The 19,490-nt window shown below is 48.1% G+C and overlaps 1 protein-coding gene across 1 annotated transcript in view; it reads left to right on the top strand.

The window, feature by feature from the left end:
- The first annotated feature begins 213 nt into the window (after positions 1-213).
- colec10 (collectin sub-family member 10 (C-type lectin)) overlaps positions 214-19,490 on the top strand; it is an 81,036-nt gene continuing 61,759 nt past the window's right edge. The window contains exons 1-2 of the mRNA XM_070874889.1: positions 214-221; positions 2,750-2,898. Coding sequence (XP_070730990.1) covers positions 214-221; positions 2,750-2,898 — 157 coding nt within the window. The remainder of the gene's footprint in view (positions 222-2,749; positions 2,899-19,490) is intronic.

The following is a 19,490-nucleotide window of genomic DNA, read 5'->3' as shown; positions in this document are numbered from 1 at the left end:
CCCCGGGATCAACCTTGTGAACCATCTCTGAACTGCCTCCACAGCAAGTATATCCTTTCGTAAATATGGAGTACGCAATATTTCAGGTGTGGCCTCACCAATACCCTGTATAACTGTAACAAGACTTCCCTGCTTTTATACTCCAATAAAGGCCAAGATTCCATTGGCCTTCTTGATCACTTGCTGTATCTGCATAATATCCTTTTGTGTTTCATGCACAAGTACCCCCAGGTCCCGCTGTACTGCAGCACTTTGCAATCTTTCTCCATTTAAATAATAACTTGCTCTTTGATTGTTTTTCTGCCAAAGTACATGACCTCACACTTTCCAATATTATATTACATCTGCCAAATGTTTGTCCACTCACTTAGCCTGTCTATGTCCTCATGCAGCCTCTTTATGTCCTCCTCACACATTACCCTTCCTCCCATCTTTGTATCATCAGCAAACTTGGCTATGTTACACTCAGTTCCCTCTTCCAAGTCGTTAATATAGATTGTAAATAGTTGGGGTCCCAGCACTGATCCCTGCAGCACCTATTGGATCCAACATTGTCACACCCTGCGACTGAAGTGAATAGATTTGCACATGCGCACAAAGAAAATGCTCAAATTCAGCTTCGGGGTCGGGACCGGACAGCTGCCTCCGTCGTGTTTGGAGCTAGGGAGGAGTGAGACACGATGGGAGGGGGGTGCTGAGAATCGATGGGAGGGGGCGTGAGACACGGCGGGAGGGAGGGGTGAGACACGACTGGAGGAGGAGTGAGAAATGACAGGAGGGGGGGTGAGACATGATGGGAGGGGTTGAGACATGATGGGAGGGGGGGTGAGACACGACGGGAGGGGGGTGAGGCACGACGGGAAGGGGGTGAGACATGACGGGAGGGGGGTGAGACTTGACGACGGGAGGGGCGTGAGACTTGACGACGGGAGGGGGGGTGAGACTTGACGATGGGATTGGGGGGTGAGACACGACGGGAGGGGGGCTGAGACACGATGGGAGGGGGAGATGAGAATCGATGGGAGGGGGCGTGAGACACGATGGGAGGGAGGGGTGAGAAAAATCGGGGGAGCTGAGACACGAAGGGAGGAGGAGTGAGAAACGACAGGAGGGGGGGGTGAGACATGATGGGAGGGTTTGAGAAATGATGGGAGGGGGGTGAGACACGACGGAAGGGGGTTGAGACTTCACGACGGGGGGAGGGGGAGAATTGATGATGGGGGGGTGGTAAGACTTGATGACGGGATGGGGGGGTGAGACATGACGGGAGGGGGGTGAGACACGACGGGGGGGGGGGGGTGCTGAGACTTGACAATAGGAGGGGGGTGAGACACGACGGGAAGGGGGTGAGACACGATGGGAGGGGGGTGAGACTTGACGAGAGGAGGGGGGTGAGACATGACGGGACGGGGGTGAGACACAATGGGGGGGGTAAGACACGACAGGAGGGGGGGTGAGACATGACTGGAAGGGGGTGAGACACAATGCGGGGGCAAGACACAACAGGAGGGGGAGTGAGACACAATGGGGGGGGTAAGACACGATGGGAGGGGGGGTGAGACATGACGGGAAGGGGGTGAGACACAATGGGGGGGGTAAGACACAATGGGAGGGGGGGTGAGACATGACGGGAAGGGGGTGAGACACAATGCGGGGGTAAGACACGACGGGAGGGGGGTGAAACACAACGGGAGGGGGGTGAGACACAATGGGGGGGGTAAGACACGACAGGAGGGGGAGTGAGACACAATGGGGGGGGTAAGACACGACGGGAAGGGGGTGAGACACAATGGGGGGGGTAAGACACGATGGGAGGGGGGTGAGACATGACGGGAAGTGGGTGAGACACAATGGGGGGGGTAAGACACGATGGGAGGGGGGTGAGACATGACAGGAAGGGGGTGAGACACAATGGGGGGGTAAGACACGACGGGAAGGGGGTGAGACACGACGGGAGGGGGAGTGAGACTTGACGGGAAGGGGGTGAGACACAATGCGGGGGTAAGACACAACGGGAAGGGGGTGAGACACAATGCGGGGATAAGACACGACGGGAGGGGGAGTGAGACACAATGGGGGGGGTGAGACACGACGGGAAGCAGGTGAGACACAATGGGAGGGAGGAGTTCTGGTGAATTGCCCTATCTTCAATCATGTGTTTTATATGCTGTAAATATAACATTAGTATAAATTGGGGTGCCTCATGTGGTTTTCTATATGCTATAATATGATTCTGAACTTCTTATTGGAAAACATATATTTATAGATGTTGTGTCAAGTCAGTGTTTTTACATAAATTGAATGTATTTTACAAGTATCGTAGTAAGGTAGGGCTAGAAATTCATCTCGGGCCGTGACACAAAGCGAGTGGTATCGAATCGTTGGCCCGTTATAGGCAACGCCTAATGTTCAGTTCCATTACAGTCAATGGAACAGAATATCAGGCACTCCGTATAAAAGACAGCTGATCCGATACCGTCCGTTTGCGCCACCGCCCAAGACAAATTTCTATGCCTAGATTTTGACCTTGTGCAATAGTGTAAAACAGGCATCAATCAGCAACCCGTTTTACATCTCTCCCAGTTTTTATTTCCATTTACTGCAATAGAAATAAAAATCGGGAGAGATGAAAAATGGGCTGCCGATTCGCAGGCACCCATTTTACACTATCGCTGAAAGTCAAGATCTCCCCCATTAGCAGATGTAATTATAAATTCTGAGGACTGCTGCATTTCATTTTTTTTTGCAGGTTGGAAAAAACTAGAGGAATGGAAGTTGAGTGGGTGAAGAGATTTTTGCTCTTGCTCATAGTTCTACAAATACAAACTCTGTCTCTCACTGCAACCCGTCCTGCCTCAGACATCTGTGCAACTCACATAATCTTGCCAGGTCCAAAAGGTACTGAGGATATATTTCAGACAAACAATACTTTATGCATGACTAAAACATTATTGTTGTTATAGTAATGCATTTATTGAACTGATTTCTCTGTGGCTACTAGAGATAGTGTAATCCCACTGTGCTTTCATGCAACTAACTCCCCAACTAACTCCATAACCAACCCTCACCCACTGGATCAAGAGGCATCAGGGTAGCTATTCACCCTCTCATTCAGTTTTAATGCAAGGCATGAGGGGACCTAAAGAGATGGAAGAGAGATAAGTTAAAATGGAATATGAAAATACTTGCTAGAAAAAAGAAAAATAATTTTGGCAGGTATTGCAGGACAGAAAATGTGCACATTTTGAAACTAAAAAACATCTTGTCAAAAGGTTTGTTTCCCCGACTATGCACTAATGGAGTGCACCCACAGATTTGACCCACCCTTCTGAGAATTGGGTAGCTATGCCTAAGCACTGGAATTGCTGTGCTCCTAGTTCTGCAAACCTGAAATCTATCAGTTATTAGGGGGCCATGCAGAAAGTGTGCATGGGTATCATAATAATCCCCATATTTCATGCAAATTAAATTTGAATAGTGGCCAGATGTCCAGCCAGAAGCCACACACTGCTCAGCCAATAGATGCCACAGATTTGAAAGTGGACCAAGCATTCAGGTTCAGAGAAGACAGACATGTGAGCTTGCACCTCAGGCATCTGCCATTTACTTGGAATCTCCCCAGGAACCAAGTTTTTAGACCCAGGCGCACCTACTTGGCCATGTTTGAGGTGGCTTGCTTCTGCCATTTCCCATTTCACAAAAGAAATGGAGCCTAAAATGCAGACAAGATCAAGTGCAGGGATAACTTTGCCATTGCTGTGAAAATCACTATAGAATTGAACCTTATGCAACCGAATTCTTTTAAGCCACTACTAGTGATATATATCCACATGAGTCAGACTTTGGTTCACTGATGCATCAAACAGGTTCCAGAAGCCTAGTTTGCTGATTGATAAACTATGTTCAAAAATACTTGATAGAAGTTCTAGGCAACCATTTGCCAGACCACAATAAAACAACCACCAATTTCTTAGAGGCTCATTCTCAGAATAGCTCAGACAATAAATAGCCTTCATTGTTCACTGCAGCCACATATTTCTACTTATGCACTGTGTGGGCCAGCTAACAGCATGGATTGGTTCAGCCTCTGACCTTTCTTTCACCTGGCGAAAGCATTGAGGTTGTGCTCAGTAACATTGAGGTCCTGCAGGCAGAGTTTAGGGAGCTAGAAGAGAAATTAAAAAGCAGGACTTCAAAGGTAGTAATCTCCGGATTACTCCTGGGGCCACGTGATAGTGAGTACAGAAACAGGAGGATGGAGCAGATGAATGCGTGGCTGGAGAGATGGTGCAGGCAGGAGGGCTTCAGTTTCCTGAGGCATTGGGACCGCTTCTGGGGGAGGTGGGACCTAGACAAGCCGGATGGGTTACACCTCAACACAGCCGGGACCAATATCCTCGTGAGGGGGTTTGCTAGTGCTATTGGGGAGGGTTTAAACAACCTTGGCAGGGGGATGGAAACATGAAAATAGATTCAGTAGGGAGAGGAGTAAAGCTGAAATTAGAAAGCAACAATAAAGAAAGTAAGTTGAAGGAGACAGGAAACAAGCAGGAAAAAAGGGTAAAAAAACAAATTTAAAGGCTCTTTGTCTAAATGCACATAGCATTCTTAACAAAATAGATGAGTTGACGGCATAAATAGATACAAATCAGTATGATTTGATAGCCATTACAGAGATGTGGTTGCAAGGTGACCAGGACTGGGAACTAAATATTCAGGGGTACTTGACAATCCGGAAGGACAGACAGAAAGGAAAAGGAGGTAGGGTTGCTCTGTTGATAAAGGATGGAATCACTGCAATGGTGAGAAATGATATTGGTTCAAATGATCAGGATGTTGAAACAGTTTGAGTAGAGATAAGGAATAATAAAGAAAAAAGGTGGGCATAGTCTATAGGCCCCTTAACAGTAGCAACTCTGTTGGTTGAAGCATAAATCAGGAAATCGCGGGGGCTTGTAAAAAGGGAACCGCAACAATCATGGGTGATTTTAACCTCCATATTGATTGGACAAATTAAATTGGTCAGGGTAGCCTTGAGGAAGAATTCATAAGAGTGCATAAGGGACAGGTTTCTTGAGCAGTATGTAACGGAACCAACCAGGGGGGTAGGCTATCTTAGATCTGGTCCTGTGTAATGAGATAGCATTACTAAACAATCTCCTAGTAAAGGATCCCCTTGGAATAAGTGTTCATAGCATGGTTGAATTTCAAATTCAGATGGAGGGTGAGAAAGTTGGATCTCAAACCAGCATACTAAGCTTAAATAAAGGAGACTACAAAGGTATGAGGGCAGAGTTGGCTAAAGTGGACTGGGAAAATAGATTAAAGTGTAGGACAGTTGATGAACAGTGGCGTACATTTAAGGAGGTATTTCACAACTCTCAAGAAAAATATATTCCAGTGAGGAGGAAAGGGTGTAAAAGAAAAGATAGCCATCCGTGGCTAACTAATTAAATAAAGGACTGTATACAATTAGAAACAAGGGCATACAAAGTGGTCAAAACTAGTTGGAGGACAGATGATTGAGAAGCTTTTAAAAATCAGCAAAGAATGAATAAAAAATGATTAAGAAAGGGAAGATAGACCATGAAAGTAAACTAGCACGAAATATAAAAACAGATAGCAAGAGTTTCTATAAGTATATAAAAAGCAAAAGAGTGGCTAAAGTAAATGTTGGTCCCTTAGAGGACGAGACCGCGGAATTAGTAATGGGGAACATGGAGATGGCAGAAAGTCTGAACAAATATTTTGCATCAGTCTTTGTGGTAGAGGACAAAAACAATATTCCGACAGTGGATCGTCAAGGGGCTAGAGTGGGGGAGAAACTTAACACAATCACAATCACTAAGGAGGTGGTACTCAATAAGATAATGTGGCTAAAGGCAGATAAATTCCCCGGACCTGATAGCTTGCAAACTAGGGTCTTAAGAGAAGTAGCGGCAGGGATTGGGATTTACCAACAGTTGTTCTAATTTACCAACATTCCCTGGAATATGGGGCGATCCCGGTAGATTGGAAAACTGCAAATGTAACGCCCCTATTTAAAAAAAGATGCAGACAAAAAGCAGGAAACTGTAGACTAGTTAGCCTAACATCTGGAGTTGGGAAAATGTTGGAGTCCATCATTAAAGAAGCAGTAGCAGGACATTTGAAAAACATAATTCAGTCAGGCAGAGTCAGCATGGATTTATGAAGGGGAAGTCATGTTTGACAAATTTGCTGGAATTCTTTGAGGATGTAACGAACAGGGTGGATAAAGGGGAACCAGTGGATGTGATGTATTTGAACTTCCAGAAGCCACATAAAAGGTTTCTGCACAAGGTAAAAGTTCACGGGGTTGGGGGTAATATATTAGCAAGGATAGAGGATTGGCTAACTAACAGAAAACAGAGAGTGGGATAAATGGTTCATTGTCGTGTTGGCAATCAGCAACTAGTGGAGTGCCGCAGGGATCAGTGCTGGGACCCCAACTATTTATAATCTATATTAATGACTTGGAAGAAGGGACAGAGTGTAACGTAGCCAAGTTTGCTGACGATACAAAGATGAGAGAAAAAGCAATGTGTGAGGAGGACAGAAAAAATTTGCAAAAGGACATAGACAGGCTAAGTGAGTGGGCAAAAATTTGGCAGATGGAGTATAATGTGGGAAAGTGTGAGATTGTGCACTTTGGCAGAAAAAAAATCAAAGAGCAAGTTATTATTTAAATGGAGAAAAATTGCAAAGTGCTGCAGTACAGCGGGACCTGGGGGTCCTTGTGCATGAAACACAAAAGGTTAGTATACAGGTACAGCAAATGATCAGGAAGGCCAATGGAATCTTGGCCTTTATTGCAAAGGGGATGGAGTATAAAAGCAAGGAAGTCTTGCTACAGTTATACAGGGTATTGGTGAGGCTCCACCTAGAATACTGCATGCAGTTTTGGTCTCCGTATTTAAGGAAGCATGTACTTGCATTGGAGGCTGTTCAGAGAAGGTTCACTCGGTTGATTCCGGAGATGAGGGGGTTGACTTATGAAGATAGGTTGAGTAGATTGGGCCTCTACTCATTGGATTTCAGAAGAATGAGAGGTGATCTTATCGAAACGTATAAGATTATGAGGGACTTGACAAGGTGGATGCAGAGAGGATGTTTCCACTGTTAGGGGAGACTAGAACTAGGGGGCATAATCTTAGAATAAGGGGCCGCCCATTTAAAACTGAGATGAGGAGGAATTTCTTCTCTCAGAGGGTTGTGAATCTGTGGAATTCGCTGCCTCAGAAAGCTGTGGAAACTGGGTCTTTGAGTAGATTTAAGACAGAAATAGACAGTTTATTAACTGATAAGGGAATAAGGGGTTATGGGGAGCGGGCAGGGATTTGAACCTGAGTCCATGATCGGATCAGCCATGATCGTATTAAATGGCGGAGCAGGATCGAGGGGCCGTATGGCCTACTCCTGCTCCTATTTCTTATGATCTTATTTTTCCGATACATAGAAACATAGAAACTAGGTGCAGGAGTAGGCTATTCGGCCGTTCGAGCCTGCACCACCATTCAATAAGATCATGACTGATCATTCACCTCAGTACCCCTTTCCTGCTTTCTCTCCATACCCTTTGATCGCTTTAGCCATAAGGGTCATATCTAACTCCCTCTTGAATATATCCAATGAACTGGCATCAACAACTCTCTGTGATAGAGAATTCCACAGGTCAACAAATCTCTGAGTGAAGAAGTTTCTCCTCATCTCAGTCCTAAATGGTTTATCCCTTATCCTTAGACTGTGTCCCTTGGTTCTGGACTTCCCCAACATCAGGAACATTCTTCCTGCATCCAACCTGTCCAGTCCGTCAGAATTTTATATGTTTCTATGAGATCCCCTCTCACCCTTCTAAACTCCAGTGAATACAGGCCCAGAGGGTCCAGACTCTCCTCATATGTCAGTCCTGCCATCCCGGAATCAGTCTGGTGAACCTTCACTGAACTCCCTCAATAGCAAGAATGTACTTCCTCAGATTAGGAGACCAAAACTGAACACAATATTCTAGGTGAGGCCTCACCAAGGCCCGGTACAACTGCAGTAAGACGTCCCTGCTCCTATACTCAAATCTCCTAGCTATGAAGGCCAACGTGTCATTTGCCTTCTTCACCACCTGCTGTACCTGCATGCCAACTTTCAATGACTGATGTACCATGACACCCAGGTCTCGTTGCACCTCCCCTTTTCCTAATCTGCCACCATTCAGAAAATAATCTGACTTCGTCTTTTGTCACCAAAGTGGATAACCTCACATTTATACACATTATACTGCATCTGCCATGCATTTGCCCACACATCTAACCTGTCCAAGTCACCCTGCAGCCTCTTAGCATTCTCCTCACAGCTCACACCGCCACCCAGCTTAGTGTCATCTGCAAACTTGGAGATATTACACTCAATTCCTTCATCTAAATCATTGATGTATATTGTAAATAGCTGGGGTCCCAGCACTGAGCCCTGCGGCACCCCACTAGTCACTGCCTGCCATTCTGAAAAGGACCCGTTTATCCCGACTCTCTGCTTCCTGTCTGCCAACCAGTTCTCTATCCATGTCAGTACATTACCCCCAATACCATGCTTTAATTTTGCACACCAATCTCTTGTGTGGGACCTTGTCAAAAGCCTTTTGCAAGTCCAAATACACCACATCCACTGGTTCTCCCTTGTCCACTCTGCTCGGTACATCCTCAAAAAATTCTAGAAGATTTGTCAAGCATGATTTCCCTTTCATAAATCCATGCTGACTTGGACCAATCCTGTCACTGCTTTCCAAATGCGCTGCTATTTCATCTTTAATAATTGATTCCAACATTTTCCCCACTACTGATGTCAGGCTAACCAGTCTATAATTCCCCGTTTTCTCTCTCCCTCCTTTCTTAAAAAGTGGTGTTACATTAGCTACCCTCCAGTTCATAGGAACTGATCCAGAGTAGATAGACTGTTGGAAAATGATCACCAATGCATCCACTATTTCTAGGGCCACTTCGTTCAGTACTCTGGGATGCAGACTATCAGGCCCTGGGGATCTTTCGGCCTTCAGTCTCATCAATATCCCCAACACAATTTCCTGCCTAATAAGGATTTCCTTCAGTTTCTCCTTCTCACTAGACCCTCGGTCCACTAGTATTTCCAGAAGGTTGTTTGTGTCTTCCTTCGTGAAGCCAGAACCAAAGTATTTGGTCAACTGGTCTGCAATTTCTTTGTTCCCCATTATAAATTCACCTGATTCTGACTGCAAGAGACCTACATTTGTCTTCACTAATCTTTTTCTCTTCACATATCTATAGAAGCTTTTGCAGTCAGTTTTTATGTTCCCAGCAAGCTTCCTCTCATACTCTATTTTCCCCCTTCTAATTAAACACTTTGTTCTCCTCTGCTGTATTCTAAATTTCTCCCAGTCCTCAGGTTTGCTGCTTTTTCTGGCCAATGTATATGCCTCTTCATTGGATTTAACACTATCCTTAATTTCTCTTGTTAGCCACGGTTGAGCCACCTTCCCCGATTTATTTTTACTCAAGACAGAGATGTACAATTGTTGAAGTTCATCCATGTGATCTTTAAATGTTTGCCATTGCCTATCTACCGTCAACTCTTCAAGTATCATTCGCCAGTCTATTCTAGCCAATTCACGTCTCATACCATTGAAGTTACCTTTCCTTAAGTTCAGGACCCTAGTCTCTGAATTAACTGTGTTACTCTCCATCGTAATAAAGAATTCCACCATATTATGGTCACTCTTCCCCAAGGGGCCTCGCACAACAAGATTGCTAATTAGTCCTTTCTCATTACACATCACCCAGTCTAGGATGGCCAGCCCTCTAGTTGGTTCCTTGATATACTGGTCCAGAAAACCATTCCTAATACACTCCAGGAAATCCTCCTCCACCGTATTGCTATCAGTTTGGTTACCCCAATCTATATGTAGATTAAAATTGCCCATGATAACTGCTATAGCTTTATTGCACGCATCCCTAATTTCTTGGTTGATGCTGTCCCCAACCTCACTACTACTATTTAGTGGTCTGTACACAACTCCCACTAGCGTTTTCTGCCCTTTGGTATTCGGCAGCTCTACCCATACAGATTCCACATCATCCAAGCTAATGTCCTTCCTTATTATTGTGTTAATTTCCTCTGTAACCAGCAATGCTACCCCACCTCCTTTTCCTTTCTATTTATCCTTCCTGAATGTTGAATTCCCCTGGATGTTGAGTTCCCAGCCTTGGTCACCCTGGAGCCATGTCTCCGTGCTGCCAATTATATCATATTTGTTAATTGCTGCCTGCGCAGTTAATTTGTCCACCTTATTACAAATACTCCTCACATTGAGGCACAAAGCCTTTAGGCTTGTCTTTTTAACACACTTTGCCCCTTTAGAATTTTGCCGTAATGTAGCTCATTTTGATTTTTGTCTTGGGTTTCTCTGCCCTCCACTTTTACTTTTATTTCTATCTTTTGTTTCTGCCCCCATTCTACTTCCCTCTGTCTCCCTGCATAGGTTCCCGTCCCCCTGCCATATTAGTTTAACCCCTCCCCAACAGCACTGGCAAACATTCCCCCAAGGACATTGGTTCCGGTCCTGCAGACCGTCCGGTGTGTACTGGTCCTACCTCCCCCAGAACCGGTTCCAATGTCCCAGGAATTTGAGTCCCTCTCTTCTGCACCACTCTTCAAGCCACATATTCATTTGAGCTATCCTGCAATTCCTACTCGGACTAGCACGTGGCACTGGTAGCAATCCTGAGATTACTACCTTTGAGGTCCTACTTTTTAATTTAACTCCTATCTCCCTAAATTCAGCTTGTAGAACCTCATCCCATTTTTTACCTATATCATTGGTACCTATATGCACCATGACAACTGGCAGTTCACCCTCCCCCTCCAAAATGCCCTGCAGCCACTCCGAGACATCCTTGGTCCTTGCACCAGGGAGGCAACATACCATCCTGGAGTCTCGATTGCGGCCGCAGAAACATCTATCTATTCACCTTACAATAGAATCCCTTACCACTATAGCTCTCCCACTCTTTTTCCTGCCTTCCTGTGCAGCAGAGCCACCTACGGTGCCATGAACTTGGCTGCTGCTGCCCTCCCCTGATGAGTCATCCCCCCCAACAATACCCCAAAATGGTGTATCTGTTTTGGAGGACATAGCCGCAGGGGACCTCTGCACTACCTTCCTTCCTGTTGGTCACCCATTCCCTATCTGTCTGTGTAACCTTTACCTGTGGTGTGGCCAAATCACTAAACATGCTATTCACGATATCCTCAGTATTGTGGCTGCTCCAGAGTGAATCCACCCGCAGCTCCAGTGCCGCAATGCGGTCTGTCAGGAGCTACAGTAGGATACACTTCCTGCACATGTAGTCATCAGGGACACTGGAAGCGTCCCTGATTTCCCACATAGCACAGGAGGAGCATGACACATGTCCGAGCTCTCACTGCCATGACTTAACCCTTAGATTAACTTAATTTGGCAACAATGATAAAGGTTACCTGCTGATAAAGGGAAAGAAAAAGAAGAAAAACTACTCACCAATCACCAGACAATCACTTGCCCCCTTGGCTGTGACATCACCCTTCGATTTCTTTCTACTTCTTTTTTGCCTTCTCTCCCTGCACCTGCGCGGCTAGCCTCCCAGACGCTGCTCCCCCTCCTCGAACTCCCGCTGGCCTCCCCGACGCTGCTCCCCCTCCTCGAACACCCGCTGGCCTCTCCGACGCTGCTCCCCCTCCTCGAACTCCCGCTGGCCTCCCCGACGCTGCTCCACCTCCTCGAACTCCCGCTGGCCTCCCCGACGCTGCTCCCCCTCCTCGAACTCCCGCTGGCCTCTCCAACGCTGTCGTTCCACCTCCTCGAACTCCCGCTGGCCTCTCCGACGCTGTCGTTCCACCTCCTCGAACTCCCGCTGGCCTCTCCGACACTGCTCCCCCTCCTCGAACTCCCGCTGGCCTCCCCGACGCTGCTCCCCTTCCTCGAACTCCCGCTGGCCTCTCCAACGCTGTCGTTCCACCTCCTCGAACTCCCGCTGGCCTCCCCGACGCTGTCGATCCACCTCCTCGAACTCCCGCTGGCCTCTCCGACGCTGTCGCTCCACCTCCTCGAACTCCCGCTGGCCTCTCCGACGCTGTCGATCCACCTCCTCGAACTCCCGCTGGCCTCCCCGACGCTGTCGCTCCACCTCCTCGAACTCCCGCTGGCCTCCCCGACGCTGTCGCTCCACATCCTCGAACTCCCGCTGGCCTCCCCGACGCTGTCGCTCCACCTCCTCGAACTCCCGCTGGCCTCTCCGACGCTGTCGATCCACCTCCTCGAACTCCCGCTGGCCTCCCCGACGCTGTCGCTCCACATCCTCGAACTCCCGCTGGCCTCCCCGACGCTGTCGCTCCACCTCCTCGAACTCCCGCTGGCCTCTCCGACGCTGTCGCTCCACCTCCTCGAACTCCCGCTGGCCTCCCCGACGCTGTCGCTCCACCTCCTCGAACTCCCGCTGGCCTCCCCGACGCTGTCGCTCTGCCTCCTCGAACTCCCGGTGGCCTCCCCGACGCTGTCGCTCCACCTCCTCGAACTCCCGCTGGCCTCCCCGGCGCTATCGCTCTGCCTCCTCGAACTCACGCTGGCCTCCCCGACGCTATCGCTCTGCCTCCTCGAACTCCCGCTGGCCTCTCCGACACTGCTCCACCTCCTCGAACTCCCGCTGGCCTCCCCGACGACGTTGGGCTTTTGTCGGCCTCCCCGACGCCGCTGTTCCGCCTCCTCGAACTTCCGCCAACTCCACCAGCTGAGACATACCTTGCATCAACCCAGCGTTTAACACTCAGAACATTCAGAAAAAAATCCGCAAAGTTCAACAGGCAACCAAGTTAAAATATGTGTTTATAGCTCAGGTGAATAATTAGGCTTCATAATGAGGTAGTTGGTTAGGACCAGTTTCACTTTTTGTCATTTCAATGTGAAGAAATTTATCCCACAAAGGGGAAATGAATCAGCCTTAAAAAAGCAAAATGATCCTCTCCATGAAATAATGATGAACACTTTGCGAGTAATTACTGTTTCCTGAAAGAGCTCCACCAGGAATAATATATCTCATCAGTTTCAACATTAAACAAACATTGACTAAACAGAAGTCACAGTCTACCACTGGAGCTTCACAGTACAAAATGGGCTGACACCCACAATCCAGCTCCCTTTAGGTTAACCTGCAACAAGTCTACATTCCTCCCCGGTAGTAAAATTATGTTTGCAGAGTTCTTCCAAGAATCTTTTGCTCCAGGCAGTCTCTTTCTTCCTTTTTCTCAGATCATATGGGCTCAATTTTCCCCAGTGATTTGTGTCATTTATTTTGAGCAGGCTGCTTTTTTTGGCCTAAGTTGAAAACCCACAGTTTCCCAATCAATTTGCACCAGTGTAAGTCAGTTTGTTACGATTTTTTTAGGTACTTTTTTTTTCAACCAAAGTGGGTGTAATCTGCCACTCGCGCCAATTCTGGCCATTTAGGCAAGTTTGGCCAGCTGAGAGTTACTCCCGTTCTGCTTAGGCCAGCGCATGTGGCCTCTGCAGAAAAACCTTCTGGAGAGTTAAAGAAATCGGTGCAGGTAAGGAAATCGGCGTAGGTAAGTACAACAGATGCCCAGACAGCAGCAGCAGGAAAGGTAAGAGAGAGGGGGAGAGAGGTGGGGGTGGGGGGAGAGTTGGGGGGAGGGGGGAGAGTTGGGGGGAGGGAGAGGGGGTGGAGTGAAGCCTTTCGGGTGTAGATAGGTGCGGGGACCGGGAGGGAAGGGCCATTCGGCCTGGGATAGGGGCGGGGGAGTGGAGCGGGAGACCACTTGGCCTGGGCTAGGGGCGGGGGAGCAGACCGGCAAGCCCTTCGGCCAGGGCTAGGGGCCGGGGAGCAGGACCAGCAAGGCACTTGGGGCTCGGGGGATGGCGGGGGGGAGTGGGAAAGAGCGGACCGGCAAGGCACTTGGGGCTGCGGGGGTGGGGGGGGGGCACGGGGAGCTGGAGCTGGACCAGCACCGGCAAGGGGCTCGGGGCAGGCTACGGGCAGGGGAGCGGGACCGGCTTTAATAATTGGAGGTATGTTGCTGCAATATATTTTAATGTATTTTTAAGTTGCTGCAATATATTTTAATGTGTTTTTAAGTTAGTGCAATGTGTTTTAATGTTGGGAGCTGGCTGTATGCTTCACTTTGCAGCCTCAGCTCGCATTGTGTCCCTGATTACCGTGGCAACCCGATCTTTTTGGTGCAAATCAAGGCTCCACCCCCAAAACTAAAGGACAGGTTCGGCCACACCAAAATGAAGAAATCCAAGTGTAAGATTTTTAAATCCCTGGCATTAAATTGACAGCGAGACTGATTCTTAAATTTAAAACAATTTGGAATAGTTTATTAAACACACACACATGCACATCTATCAGCAGTCGTCAGCTATCCTATGGATCGACTTAGTTACAACATATACAAAGTTACAATAATGATTTATAAAAAGGTATACGTCACTTTCCTCTGGCTGGCTAGCTGAGCACACGGCCTGCTGTTTCGGCTGGTCTTGAGCGGGCGGTTTGCCGTGTGCTCAGGAGAGAAGGAGAGCAATCTTTGGCTTGAGTTTTTATACCTCTTAAAGCCATTGTTTCTCAGGAAGCTTCAGGATTAGATCTTGGTTCCAGGGCCATTCCTGATTGGCTTCTCCTCATACATGTGTCTGTCTGGAGGGCCAGTGCTACTCCTTAACAAGATTAATGGCTTTCTAATTAACACCTTTGTTCCTTTAAGCTCTGTCCAGCCAGAAGACAATATACAAACATAACATGCTGGAAGTCTGTGAACTTCCAATTTGTTTCAACACTGCAGCCTTTCTGTATAATCTACACTTTTAACATTTATATATATACAGAAACAATTTTGTAATTACTAAACACTTTTATTCTTACACAATGGGAAAATTTAGAACATATTTTTTTGGCGTACTTAGGCCCCCAAAAAACGGGCGTAAGTCTTCAAGTACGCCAAAAAAAAGTTTTGGGGAAAATTGAGCACATAGGTTTTTTTAATTACCTTCAAAGCTACTAGTTTGTTTTATTTACTTCCACCTTCCACCTTCTTCCTCCAAAAAAAATCAATTCAGATTTACTTCAGAATCAATTCAGGGTACCAAAAGCACATACGGTTGGCAACTATGCAGATGCTAGGCTTCCTTAAAGTGCTTAAAGTCCTTAAAGTCATTGATTGTACAGCCATCAACATTCCCTTGGCATATATGAATAAATAACATTTTTATTCCATCAACATACACTTGTGGCTGTGCATGAATGATCATGTGGTTCTCTTTGTGATATACTGGCCCCATTAACAACATTACTGCCCATACTACCATCCCACTATCTAGAACATTTCTATGTCCCTTCTGACAATAAATCTACACAGTACATTTCAAAGAAGGTGCAAACAATTTATTTTCATACTCCAGTTCTGTCTCTACTTTTTAATGTGTAGTAACTTTGTATTGTGTTCCTAACACAGATGAGGCTGCACAGAGGGAGGTTAAAGTAACTGTGACCTCAGTCTTTAATAAGACACTCCAGAGTGAGGAACAGGCCTTAGGGGCCGGCTTATATATAGTGCTCCCAAGGGATGCTGGGATCCATTGGGACTTCAGGGGATGAGTTCCCTGGTGGCGGAACATGGGAGTGCATGCTTTACAGATACACAACATCACTCCCCCTCCAAGGTCAAAGTGAAAACTATTTACAAGGTGAGACGGTCGGGAGCCTTTCTTTCCCTGGTGGACCGCCTCGGTACAAATGCCTGCTCTGGTGTGTTGGCTGTGCCCTCTCTGGGCTGGCGTGTTGTTGGCCCTGCAGGGCTGCTAGGTGAGCCTGGCCTTGCTGGGCTCTTGGGCGTGATGGGTTTGATTTCCTGGTTCGGCGTGGTGTCGTTGATCCTTTGGGTGCGTGTTGTGGGCTCGAAAAAGGTGATGTCTGCTGTGGGTTGTTCAGGGCAGTCTGTGAACCGCAGCCTCGTTTGGTCCAGGTGCTTTCTGCAAATTTGTCCATTGTCTAGTTTGACTACAAACACCCTATTCCCTACTTTAGCTATCACCATGCCCACGATCCACTTGGGACCATGTCCATAGTTTAGCACATACACAGGGTCATTCAGATCAATTTCCCATGACACAGTGGCGCGATCATCGTTTACATTTTGTTGCTGCCGCGTGCTCTCTACCTGATCATGCAGGTTGGGGTGAACCAGTGAGAGTCTGGTTTTAAGTGTCCTTTTCATGAGTAGCTCAGCCGGGGGCACCCCTGTGAGCGAGTGGGGTCTCGTGCGGTAGCTGAGCAGTACTCGGGACAGGCGGGTTTGGAGTGAGCCTTCTGTGACTCGTTTAAGGCTCTGTTTGATGGTTTGTACTGCCCGCTCTGCCTGCCCATTGGAGGCTGGTTTAAACGGGGCCGAGGCGACATGTTTGATCCCATTGTGGGTCATGAATTCTTTAAATTCGGCACTGGTGAAACATGGCCCATTGTCACTGACCAGTATGTTAGGCAGGCCGTGGGTTGCAAACATGGCCCTCAGGCTTTCAATGGTGGCGGTGGCGGTGCTTCACGATATCATTTCACATTCAATCCATTTTGAAAAAGCATCCACCAGCACCACCACCAGGAACATTTTACCAAGAAACGGGCCTGCATAGTCGACATGGACCCTCAACCATGGGCTATGGGGCAGGACCACAAACTTAGTGGTGCCTCTCTGGGCGCGTTGCTCAACTGAGCACATATGCTGCATTGCCGTACACAGGACTCGAAGTCAGAGTTGATACCGGGTCACCACACGTGGGATCTGTCTATCGCTTTCATCATTACTATACCCGTGTGTGTGCTGTTGAAATCTGAGATGAATGTCTCCCTGACCGTTTTTGGTCGTACTACACAGTTACCCCACAACAGGCAGTCTGCCTGAATGACCAACTCATCCTTTCGCTGCTGGAACGGCTTGATTGGCTCTTGCATTTCAACGGGGATGCTGGCCCAGCTCCCATGCAGTACACAGTTTTTTACTTGGGACAGCAGAGGATCTTGGCTGGTCCAAGTCCTAATCTGGCGGGCCGTGACAGATGATTTATCATTTTCAAATGCTTCCATGACCATCAACAAGTCTGCGGGCTGCGCCACCATTAACAAGTTTGCAGGCTGCGCCATTTCCACCTCCGTGGTGGGCAATGGTAGCCGACTGAGAGCATCTGTACAGTTCTCGGTGCCTGGCCTGTGGCGGATGGTATAGTTATATGCTGATAGCGCTAGTGCCCACCTTTGTATGCGGGCTGAAGCATTAGTATTTATCCCCTTGTTTTCAGCGAACAGGGATGTGAGGGGCTTGTGATCGGTTTCCAGCTCAAATTTGAGGCCAAACAGGTACTGATGCATTTTCTTTACTCCTGGAAGCACAGGCAACAGGTTGCAACTTTCCCACAACCTGAGTGTCGGCGGCAGTCGGGAGCAGCGTCAAGGAGGTGCGTGGAGAGGCCTATAAAAGGCACAGCAGGGAGTCCGGGGCCCAGCGTCGGCGGCAGTCGGGAGCAGCGTCGGAGGTGCGTGGAGAGGCCTATAAAAGGCACAGCAGGGAGTCCGGGGCCCAGCGTCGGCGGCAGTCGGGAGCAGCATCGAGGAGGTGCGTGGAGAGGCCTATAAAAGGCACAGCAGGGAGTCCGGGGCCCAGCGTCGGCGGCAGTCGGGAGCAGCGTCGAGGAGGTGCGTGGAGAGGCCTATAAAAGGCACAGCAGGGAGTCCGGGGCCCAGCGTCGGCGGCAGTCGGGAGCAGCATCGAGGAGGTGCGTGGAGAGGCCTATAAAAGGCACAGCAGGGTGTCCGGGGCCCCGCGTCGGCGGTAGTCGGGAGCATCGTTGGGAGTTCGTTGGTGAGGCCTATAAAAGACGAGCCGGTGCAGCTACAGGAAGAAGGCAAAAAAGAAGTAGAAAGAAACAGAAAGGTGACGTCACAGCCAAGGGGGTAAGTGATTGGCTGGTGATTGGTGAGTAGTTTTTCTTTTTTCTCTTCTTTAAAAGTGAGTAAACTTTAGCATTGTTGTTGCTTATCTAAGGGTTAAGTCATGGCAGGACAGCTCGGTCACGTGTTATGCTCCTCCTGTACCATGTGGGAACTCAGGGACGACACCAGTGTTCCTGACGACTACGTGTGTGGGAAGTGTATCCGCCTCCAGCTCCTGACGGACCGCGTTGCAAAGTTGGAGCTGAGGGTGGATTTACTCTGGAGCATCCACGATGCTGAGAATGGCGTGAGTAGCACGTGTAGCGAGTTGGTCGTACCGCAGGGAAAGGGTCCACAGCCAGATAGGGAATGGAAGACCAGCAGGAAGAGCAGTGCAAGGAAGGTAGTGCAGGGGTCCCCTGTGGTCATCCCCCTGCAAAACAGATACAGTGCTTTGGGTACTGTTGGGGGGAATGACTCATCAGGGGAGGGCAGCAGCAGCCAAGTTCATGGCACCGTGGCTGGCTCTGTTGCACAGGAGGGCAGGAAAAAGAGTGGGAGAGTGATAGTGATAGGGGATTCAATTGTAAGGGGAATAGATAGGTGTTTCTGCGGCCGCAACTGAGACTCTAGGATGGTATGTTGCCTCCCTGGTGCAAGGGTCAAGGATGTCTCGGAGCGGGTGCATGACATTCTAAAAAGGGAGGGAGAACAGCCAGTTGTCGTGGTGCACATTGGTACCAACGACATAGGTAAAAAAAGGGATGAGGTCCTACAAAACAAATTTAAGGAGCTAGGAGCTAAATTAAAAAGTAGGACCTCAAAAGTAGTAATCTCGGGATTGCTACCAGTGCCACGTGCTAGTCAGAGTAGGAATCGCAGAATAGCGCAGATGAATACGTGGCTTGAGCAGTGGTGCAGCAGGGAGGGATTCAAATTCCTGGGGCATTGGAACCGGTTCTGGGGGAGGTGGGACCAGTACAAACCGGACGGTCTGCACCTGGGCAGGACTGGAACCAATGTCCTAGGAGGAGTGTTTGCCAGTGCTGTTGGGGAGGAGTTAAACTAATATGGCAGGGAGATGGGAACCAATGCAGGGAGACAGAGGGAAACAAAAAGGAGACAAAAGCAAAAGAGAGAAAGGAGATGAAGAAAAGTGGAGGGCAGAGAAACCCAAGGCAAAGAACAAAAAGGGCCACTGTACAGCAACATTCTAAAAGGACAAAGGGTGTTAAAAAAACAAGCCTGAAGGCTTTGTGTCTTAATGCAAGGAGTATCCGTAATAAGGTGGATGAATTAACTGTGCAAATAGATGTTAACAAATATGATGTGATTGGGATTACAGAGACGTGGCTCCAGGATGACCAGGGCTGGGAACTCAACATCCAGGGTTATTCAACATTCAGGAAGAATAGAATAAAAGGAAAAGGTGGTGGGGTAGCATTGCTGGTTAAGGAGGAGATTAATGCAATAGTTAGG

Source organism: Pristiophorus japonicus, chromosome 1 (assembly GCF_044704955.1).
Source record: "Pristiophorus japonicus isolate sPriJap1 chromosome 1, sPriJap1.hap1, whole genome shotgun sequence".
NCBI classification, from domain to species: Eukaryota; Metazoa; Chordata; class Chondrichthyes; family Pristiophoridae; genus Pristiophorus; species Pristiophorus japonicus.
This window is presented reverse-complemented; position numbering and strand designations above follow the sequence as displayed.